The 10,000-nt window shown below is 44.4% G+C and overlaps 2 protein-coding genes across 2 annotated transcripts in view; both read left to right on the top strand.

Annotated features, from left to right (window-relative positions):
* The first annotated feature begins 390 nt into the window (after positions 1-390).
* cnga1b (cyclic nucleotide gated channel subunit alpha 1b) lies at positions 391-6,235 on the top strand. The gene is made up of 15 exons (XM_068713766.1): positions 391-461; positions 1,329-1,447; positions 2,120-2,185; positions 2,260-2,313; positions 2,414-2,515; positions 2,650-2,754; positions 3,128-3,234; positions 3,361-3,535; positions 3,682-3,818; positions 3,914-4,086; positions 4,505-4,630; positions 4,750-4,902; positions 4,982-5,213; positions 5,751-5,926; positions 6,014-6,235. The coding sequence occupies exons 2-15, from the start codon at positions 1,353-1,355 to the stop codon at positions 6,233-6,235; spliced, it is 1,923 nt and encodes a 640-aa protein (XP_068569867.1). The 5' UTR covers positions 391-461; positions 1,329-1,352.
* Positions 6,236-7,020: 785 nt separating this feature from the next.
* The window catches only part of nfxl1 (nuclear transcription factor, X-box binding-like 1), a 14,316-nt gene continuing 11,336 nt past the window's right edge, over positions 7,021-10,000 (top strand). The window contains exons 1-7 of the mRNA XM_068713062.1: positions 7,021-7,057; positions 7,914-8,265; positions 8,531-8,640; positions 8,721-8,851; positions 8,956-9,000; positions 9,519-9,652; positions 9,857-9,942. Of these exons, the coding sequence (XP_068569163.1) occupies positions 7,932-8,265; positions 8,531-8,640; positions 8,721-8,851; positions 8,956-9,000; positions 9,519-9,652; positions 9,857-9,942 (840 nt within the window). The 5' untranslated portion in view covers positions 7,021-7,057; positions 7,914-7,931. The remainder of the gene's footprint in view (positions 7,058-7,913; positions 8,266-8,530; positions 8,641-8,720; positions 8,852-8,955; positions 9,001-9,518; positions 9,653-9,856; positions 9,943-10,000) is intronic.

Genomic DNA, 10,000 nt, shown 5'->3' with positions numbered 1-10,000 from the left:
AAACAACTACAAAGAGACAAAGAGACTCAGTCTGAATGAACACTGAGGTTGAAAACCAGAGAAACGTTTATTCTTCAGACGAACATGTTTTTTTCACACTTGAACAGAATAATGAGCTCACAATGACAAACACAGAAACAGTTTCTGAAGTATTCTCATGGTCTATCAGTAACAAGGGTTCAGGTGAGGGAGGATCCATGAGTGCAGGTGAGACAGTATCATCTCCTCTAATCTCTTTATCCTCATCAGGTCGACTCTGCTGCTACAAACACTCCGTCGCTCCTCACATCCCTCCATTTTATCCTCCTTTCTCTCAAACTTCACCGGATTTAACGAGGTCAGCCTTGTGTTGTGGGGGGGGAGGGGAGGGGATACTCCTCTGTTTCCATGGCGATGAGTTTGATTGGCGGTTGGTGGATCTAGGCCACGAAAACCAAGAGCGACAGATTATCAGCTGGCAGGTGAGTAAGAAGATTAATCAACACATTCAGAATGATCATAAACGACTCTGTGTGATGCTTTTATTTTGTAGTAATAGATGTTGTTTAGTTTAGTGGTTGAAGAACAAAAACGCTGATCAGTGGTTCAACTGAAGGAGACAAAGATCTGAGCAACAGTTGAAGAAGAAGAGAAGAAACTGGAAGCTTTGCATCAAGATGTGTGCAGATTTAAATAAGAACATTTAATATCACATCAAATCACATATCGATTTAATTTAGTAACGAGCAAACGCCAACTCAAGTTTCACTTTGAGTGTAGTTTAGCTTAGTTAGTTTAAGTTTAGTTTTAGTTATAGTTTTAGTTTTAGTTTAGTTTAGTCTATTAATTTAGTCTAGTTTAGTTTAGTTAGTTTAGTTACGTTAGTTTTAGTTTAGTTTAGTTTAGTTACGTTAGTTTTAGTTTAGTTTAGTTAGTTTTAGTTTTAGTTTTTCATTTCTCAAGTATTTAATTCACACAAAATACACAAAAACAGGCTTTACTTGGTTACTTTGGTTATTTCATATAGACTATATATTTATTGAAATACAAGGAAACATACATTGTTATTTATATATACAGTATATATATATATATATGTATATATATATATATATATATATATATATATATATAACATTATCGAGATATTAAATATCTTTATCGGGATGGAGGATTTTTTTTGTCATATCGTTAAGCCCTACGGACAACTTCCTGTTTCACAAGCAGCCTAGAACAAGCTGGAATTTACACAGTTTAAACCTCTTCAATCAATATTTACTGATCAATAATCAAACTGATTCTACATCCAGATCAACAGGATTCTACCTGTTGTCACCATCTCTCAACAGGAAGTCAGAGGACAGATTACCTTCATGGCCAAAGTGGCTCCATCAGTCCAGACCCCCATCTCCAGGTTGACTCCGCCCACCATCGTTCTACAGGACATGGAGGAGGAGCCAGGTGACAGGTGAGTGGTTATAGTAGCTAGTAATGACCCAAGAAGAAGTTCTATGGGTCCTTAGAGAGGTTCTTTAAGGTTTGATGGGTTGATGGGTTGCTATAGATTTTAGAGATCTATGGCTCCTTGTGAAAGGAATATGAGTCCTTGAAGATGTTTAAAGGACCCATAAACCTTTAAAAGGTTCCAGGGGTTCACAAGGGGGTTCTGTATATGGGGATCCTTTCAAGGATTCAGGGGACCTTTAAGAAGTTCTATGGGTCCTTGAAGACGTTATTAATGAGGTTTCAGGGTTCCTTGAGGAGGTTTAACGGGACTGTGAGACAGTTTTGGGATTATGGGGGTCCTTTAAAGGATCTAAGAGTCCTGATGGAAGTAATATGGGTCCTTGAAGATGTTGTAAGGATCCTTTAAAAGGTCTAATGAGTTCTTCAGGGCGTTTGATGGGTCCTTGAAGAGAATTGTGAGGTGGTTTTGAGGAATTTAGGAGTCCTTTAAAATATTGAGGGCTTCGATTAGAAACTGTTGAAGGGGTCTTTGAGGAGGTTCTGTTGTCCTTCATAAAGTTCTAGTTGTCCTTGAGAAGTTCCATACCGGTAGTTTCCATACCGGTAGTTTGAATAGTTGAGTGTGTAGCCGTCAACAGTGAAACTAGTCCTGTCGTCTGATTCTCTGTTTCAGAGCCCATCAAAGATCCGGACCTGGAGTTCTGTTTAACGTCAACAACAGCAACAACAACGAAGAAGAGTGAGTGTCTCTTTACAGAAAACAATGCAGAACATACAAACACTTTGTGTGATGCGTTTCCTGTTGTCCTCCAGGGAGGAGAAGAAGAAAAAGAAGAAAGAAAAGAAAGAGAGGAAAGAGAAAAAGGAGTAGGTCAAAAACACAAAACAGTTATTTATTATTGCTCGCTGTAATGTTCTGTTCCTGTGAGTTGAACCTCCTCTGCTTTCATGTGCTCTTTCCTCTCAGAAAGGAGAAGCAGGAGAAAAAGGAGAGAAAGGAGAAAAAACAGAAAGAGAAAGAAGAGAAGGAGAAGGAGAAGGAGAAGGAGAAGAAGGCCAAAGAGGAGGCGTGAGTTTGGTTTATTAGGATCCACTGATTCAGAAACAGATGTTAGAGGCTTTGTTTTGTTTTTCTGGAGACAAACCAGAGCCAATCCTTCATTATAGTATAAAATAATAGTTCTGAATCATTATTGTGTCCAGTCCTCAGGAGATCACAGTGATCGATCCGGCAGGTAACACCTACTACCACTGGCTGGCTGTCATCACCGTCCCCGTCATGTACAACTGGACCCTGATCATAGCCAGGTAACACACACACCATTCATTATGTTCAGTTTCTGAGCCAAAACCTAAACCTGAGTCTAAACTTAACCCTGATTCTGTTAAAGAAATGATGGAAATACAGTCAAAGCTGTGGAGTCCAGAGGTAGGTACCCCGAACGCCAGTGGGCGACCAGGTTTAGGTCCGGACAAGACCAGGTTTGGGTCCCATCAATGCTCGTAGGCAACCAGATTCTGTCCCGACTTTGTCAAATGCCTTCCAGGTTTTGGTCCCTGTGAGTCTGTGAGTGACCATGTGGGTTTTTAGTCTTGGTTCCTGAACACAAGTGGATTTAATTTCCGTTGTCTATAAGTAGTAACTGCTTGGCTGTATAAAGTGTGTTTATGTGTGTTTCAGGGCGTGTTTCGAGGAGCTACAGACTGACTATTTGGTACTATGGTTCCTTGTGGACCTTGTGTGCGACCTCACTTACATCGCAGACATGATCTTCAGAACAAGGACCGGTGCGAACACACACACACACACACACACCAACAGATTATTCGATCTACACACGTAATCAGTGTATGTAATGTGACATGCATCCAAATGTACCACAGGTAAAAACACGTTTGTTTCTGTGAGCGTAGGTTACCTGGAGCAGGGTCTGCTGGTGAAGGACGAGCAGAAGTTGCGTGAGCGCTACATGAACAGCGTCCAGTTCAAAATGGACCTGGTCTCCATGATTCCCACGGACGTGCTGTACCTCATTTTTGGCATCAAATACCCCGAAATCCGCCTCAACAAGCTGTTCAGGTTCAACAGGTACAAGCAAAGAAATATTGAGTCTGGTAACCAATTTTTAAGTTACTGAAATTCATGGAAAGAAAAAGTCCTGCATTCAAAAATGCCGTGGAGTAAAAGCACATCAACGTGTGCAGGAAGTCAAACAATCTGTTTCTTTGTTTCAGGATGCTGGAGTTCTTCCAGAGGACGGAGACCAGGACTAACTACCCCAACGCTCTCCGTATCTCCAATCTTGTCATGTACATTGTCATCATCATCCACTGGAACGCCTGCCTCTACTACTCCTTCTCCAAGGCTATCGGTGGGGTTGCTGGTTTGAATCCTGACTCTGGTTGGTTTATCAGCGGTTGCTGTATAAAAGCCTCTGACACCTCTGTCTCGTCCCGTCACCTCCAGGTTTCGGTGCTGACAGGTTTGTGTATCCCGACCCGGCAGATCCAGAGTTTGGTCGTCTGGTGAGGAAGTACGCCTACAGTATGTACTGGTCCACACTGACGCTCACCACCATTGGAGAGACTCCGCCCCCCGTGGAGAACTCAGAGTATTTCTTCGTTGTCACTGACTTCCTTGTGAGTGTGGCTTAAGGGGTCGTGGATTTACCACGTTTGGGTCCCTAAAATGTCAGTGATCTTTTAGGTTTGGTGATCTATCAGGTGTGGGTCCCCCTAATATCAGTGGTCTGCTAAGTTTGGGTCCCCAAAATGTCAGTGTTTACCAGGTTTGGGTCTCACCAATATCAGTGGTCTACCAGGTTTGGGTCTCACCAATATCAGTGGTCTACCAGGTTTACATCCCCCCAATATCAATAGTCTACTAGGTTTGGGTCCCTACAATATCAGTGGTCTACCAGGTTTGGTTACCCCAGTGTCAGTGGTCTACCAGGTCTTTTGTCTCCATAATGTCAGTACCAGTTTCGGAGAGACCCTGTCCCCTGTAGAGAACTCTTCCTACTTCCTACTTCCTGTCTTCTCTTCTTTCCTCCTCCAGGTTGGTGTGTTGATCTTTGCCACCATCGTCGGTAACGTCGGTTCGATGATCACCAACATGAACGCTGCCAGAGCCAACTTCCAGGCTCGCATCGACGCCATCAAACAGTACATGACCTTCCGAAAGGTGAGTTCTTGTTTGTTGGACTTAGTCCAGTGGCTTATTCACGGACAGCAGGTTTGTGTATAAATATACAGTCTATATATATATAATAAGGGATGATTCTATCAAACACGGTTGTCCAGGTAACGAAGGACCTGGAGAAGCGAGTGATCAAGTGGTTTGACTTCTTGTGGACCAATAAGAAAGCAGTGGATGAGAGGGAGGTGTTGAAGTACCTGCCGGACAAACTGAGAGCCGAGATCGCCATCAACGTCCACCTGGACACCCTGAAGAAGGTCTGCACCCCCTTTCAGCAGAACTCTGATTTAAAAACAAACAAACAACCAGGTTCCTTTGTCCTGTGTCGTCCTGCAGGTTCGCATCTTTGCGGACTGCGAGGCCGGTCTGCTGGTGGAGCTGGTGCTGAAGCTGCAGCCCCAGGTCTACAGTCCGGGAGACTACATCTGTAAGAAGGGCGACATCGGCAGAGAGATGTACATCATCAAGGAGGGGAAACTGGCCGTCGTTGCCGACGACGGGATCAAACAGTTCGTCGTCCTGAGTGACGGGAGCTACTTTGGTGAGATCAGCATCCTGGCGATTAAAGGTGAGATGAGATCAATCAGTGGTTAAAGTGACTATTAGGAACTTTTTTTATCTGGTCCTGAACCAGTCTCAGTGTAGTCCCGATCCTCTATATGAACCAGTCTCAGTTCAGTCCTGATCCTCTATATGACCTCCATCAGTAAAGAGACCATCAGAGAGAAGATGGTCTGTTTCTATAGAGTTATTCTTAATGCTCGTCATCAGAGCCACCGGGTCGGATTCTGGTGAAACCAGATGACATCATGCAGGTTCACCAGAACCTCCTTCAGCTCAGACTCCAGCGGGGCCCCCAGCAGAGACCGGTCCACCGTGGACAGACCCAGATCCTCCAGCAGAGACCGGTCCACCGTGGACAGACCCAAATGAGATAAAATGAGAGGTTTTCTAAAGGGAGTCTGGTGCTCAGAGACACTACCACTTTAGTCCACAGGGGGTGACAGAGTCAACACTAAATGAAAGTTCCTTATAGTGACTTTAAAGAAATACTACGTGACAAGAGTGTTTTTATTCCCCGCCTGTCCGTCTCGTTCTCCAACAGGCAGCAGGGCGGGCAACAGGAGGACGGCCAACATCAGGAGCATCGGTTACTCCGACCTCTTCTGCCTCTCCAAAGACGACCTGATGGAGGCGCTGACGGAGTACCCCGATGCTAAAGCTCTGCTGGAGGAGAAGGGAAGGCAGATCCTGATGAAGGACGGACTGCTGGACCTGGAGGTATACGCTCACACAGCTCTGTTATAGTTACCCAAAAAAAACCTACAAAGAGGCTTTGAAAGTTAACGGTTGTCGTCGGTCCTCCAGCTGGCGGCGCAGGGTCCCGACCCCAAAGAGATCGAGGAGAAGGTGGACCGGATGACGAGCACGCTGGACGCCCTGCAGACGCGCTACGCTCGGCTGCTGGCGGAGCGCGAAGCCACGCACAGCAAACTGAAGCACCGGGTCAACCGGCTGGAGAAGAAGCTGGCTCCGCCCCCTCCGGGTGAAGCTCCGCCCCCCTCTGACACCAGAGACAGAGACGACTAGAGAAGAAGAAGAAGAAGAAGAAGAAGAAGAAGAAGAAGAAGAAGAAGAAGATTTGTCTGCATGTAAAAGAAACTGCTGCGTCAGCGGAGATCAAGAGGACGACCGACTAACAAAAAAAAATGTTATTTATGTTTCTAGTAAATATTTCACATCTTTGGAATTATAATGTATATTAATATATTAAATATTTAGCGCCACAGCTGTTTCCTTTTGCACGAAAACATCAGCCAATCGCATCTCAGGCCTTTTACTAGAAGTATTGTACATTATGAGGTACTTGTACTTTACATTTCATGCTACTTAATACTTCTTCTCTGCTACATCTCAGAGGAAATGTTGTACTTTTTCCACCACTGAGGTAAGATAAGCTAGTATATGAAGTAATTAAAATGAGCTCCACCTTTATCAGCTTTTTACATTTTATTTATTTTAATACCACTAGTGTTATTTAATTTAAATGTCTCCTTTATTACCTTTAATTATTCATTAATTAATGTAGTGATGCATTTTTTAATTTATAAAAACATCAGGCTTCTACAGAAACGTCCTGTTGTTCATTTAAAATAATCAAAAACACAAAAAGTAGTATTAATAATATTCAATATATATGAATGAAACGACGTTGACACGTCGCGCTGTCTGCGTGTCTCCGCGTGCTCGATGGGATTTGTAGTTCTTTACTTGAAAAGAATAACCAGAAACCCAAGCAGCCGGGATCTGGGTCCAGGACTACAAGTACCGGCGTGCACCGCGCGGGGCTCCGCGCATGTCAACCAGGTCTACAGACTCCTACTGTCCCTGCTTGTTCTTCACACTGCTGAGGTGGGACAAAGTGTCTTCTTCTGTTTGTCTTTAAATTAAATAAACTCTGGTGCATGTTTGTATTATGACAACGGTTGTTCACCGGATGTGACGTCTGTTTCCGCCCGTTGGTAACGTCAGTGGGAGCAGTTGGTTAGCGTTAGCTCACCGGGAGCTAGCCGGCTAACATGAGTCTGAACTTGTCTGTTATCGATAACTAGCTCGCTCTAGAACGGGTTTCTGGGACTAAAGGTGGAACCTGAAGAACCTGAAGAACCTTTATAGTCACTCAGAGAGGGTTCGTGTTAGTTTAGGTCTTTAAATGTCTCGTAGCTGCTCCAACAACGTCTTCTAACGGCCGACTGTCTGTGTCCCTGTACACGTACAGAGTACACGTATGTGAACATGTACAGAGTACACGTACAGGGTACACGTATGTGTCCATGTACACGTACAGAGTACACGTATGTGTCCATGTACACGTACAGAGTACACGTACGTGAACATTAATCTCCTGTCTGCACCAGACTCCAGTCAAAAATATGCAAATTTACTGCTGCTGTTCTTCAACATTTCACATTACCTGTGTCTCTCTCTCTCTCTCTCTCTGTCTCTCTGTCTGTCTCCCTCTGTCTGTCTGTCTCTCTGTCTGTCTGTCTCTCTCTCGCTCTGTCTGTCTGTCTCCCTCTGTCTGTTTGTCTGTCTCTCTCTGTCTGTCTCTCTCTCGCTCTGTCTGTCTCCCTCTGTCTGTCTCTCTCTGTCTCTTTCTCTGTCTCTCTGTCTGTCTCTCTGTCTCAAGAGCTCATTTACTGCTGTTGTGCTACATTAATTAACATACATCTACCTGTCTCTCTCTGCCCCCCCCCCGCACCTGTAGTTTTTGGAGGCGGTTGCCATGGAGCCGGCCTGGCGACAGCAGGGCAGGGGGCGTGGCCGGGGTCAGGAGGGTCAAGGTGAAAGGTCACGACCCCCTCAGAAGGAGAGAGGGGGGGCGGGAGGGAAGACACCTGGACCTGAACCTCCTCAGGTGTCGGTCCGGTCCAAGTTCGAGGAGATCAGGAAGTCCAACCAGGCCGCTGCTCAGCGATTGGTGGAGAGCCGTATAAGCTCCTCCTCCTCTGATGAGGATGATGAGGATGAAGGTGACGTAGATGTGAAGGCCGACCACAAGGATGGAAAGAGAGGGAAGATCCTGGAGTCTACCTTCACCACCTACACACACCAGACAGGCTAGCAGTTTCCCTCTGTTCTCAGTCTGTATGCTAAGCTAACGTAGCTTCACAGGTACTGGAGAAACACGTGGAATTAATCTGTCTGTCTGTCTGTCTGTCTGTCTGTCTGTCTGTCTGTGTGTCTGTCTCTCTGTGTGTCTGTGTCTGTCTGTGTGTCTGTCTGTCTGTCTCTCTGTGTGTCTGTGTCTGTGTGTCTGTCTGTCTCTCTGTCTCTCTGTCTCTCTGTCTCTCTGTCTGTGTGTCTGTGCGTGTCTCTCTCCAGGTGGTGATGTCACCGGTCTGGTCAGAACTGGTCAGTATGTCAGTGAGTTGTTTCAGTCTGGAGCTCTGACCTGTCTCATCTGTATCGGCTCAGTGAAGAGGACACAAGCGGTGAGACACACACACACCCACACACACTAATGATTGATGGTCCAGTCAGCTGATGGAGTCATGATGTCATCTCTCTCCAGGTGTGGAGCTGCTCCAGCTGTTTCTCTCTCTTCCACCTCCCTTGTATTCAGAAGTGGGCCAGAGACTCAGCCTTCCTCGTCTCCTCCATCACTGATGAAGACTTCGGTCAGAAGCAGCACCCCTGGCCCTGGTGAGGACCTCTTCCTCCTCCTCCTCTTCCTCTTCCTCCTTTTTCTCCTCTTCCTCCTCCTCCTCCTCTCTCTAAAGACTCATCCTGATGTTTTCTCTTCTCAGTCCAAAGTGTCGAGCAGAATACCCCCCCAGTGCCACACCCAACAGGTACTTTACTACACCTCTAATACATCTTTATTATTATATTATATTATTATGATTATTATATTATTATTATATTATATCATATTATTGTTATTATATTATTATTATATTATATTATTATGATTATTATATTATTATTATATTATATTATATCATATTATTATTATTATATTATATTATTATTATGATTATTATATTATTATAATATTATGACATTTATCATTATCATTACTGTTAATAATAATATGTTATAATGATAATTATTGTTATTTAGAATGTTCAGGTCCAGGTCTAGACTAGATCTGGTTAGAAGAGTGTGCAGCCGTCCAGCAGGGGGCTCCACCTCTCCACCACAGTTCAGTTACACTGCAGAGACAGACGGGCTCCTTCAAAACAAGAGTCTTTTCAGGGAAACAAGCTGAGGAAAACAGACTATTAGATTAAGATTAAACAGTGAGTTTCTCTCACATCTTTAATATAGAGTGTGTGTGTGTGTGTGTGTGTGTGTGTGGTGTGTTCAGGTACATGTGTTACTGTGGGAAGCTGCAGGACCCTCCAGCTGATCCCTGGTTGGCTCCTCACTCCTGTGGCTCCGTCTGTCAGAAGGAACTCAAACCCACCTGTGGACACACCTGTCTGCTGCTCTGTCACCCAGGTAACCACGCACACACACACACTACATTATATATAGTGTGTGTGTGTGTGTATATATATATATTTATTTATTTATTTATTTATTTATTTATATATATATATATATATATCATATTGTTTTTAAACCGGCTCTTTAATGTGAAACATGTCGTGGTGCTGGAGTTAGCTTAGCATCAATGCTAACGTTCTTCTTCTGTGTCTTCAGGTCCGTGTCCTCCGTGTCCAAAGATGGTGTCTGTTTCCTGTTTGTGTGGCAACGCTAAGCCCCTCCCCCGTCGCTGTAGCAACAAGGTACACCTTCAACACAAAAAATAAAGGGTCTACTCTTCTGATGCATGATGGGAAACGG

Source organism: Cebidichthys violaceus, unplaced genomic scaffold, assembly GCF_023349555.1.
Source record: "Cebidichthys violaceus isolate CVI_PGR_0920_01 unplaced genomic scaffold, fCebVio1.0.p SCAF_19, whole genome shotgun sequence".
NCBI classification, from domain to species: domain Eukaryota; kingdom Metazoa; phylum Chordata; class Actinopteri; order Perciformes; family Stichaeidae; genus Cebidichthys; species Cebidichthys violaceus.
Note: the sequence above shows the minus strand (reverse complement) of the source record. Positions and strands in the feature narration are given on the sequence as shown.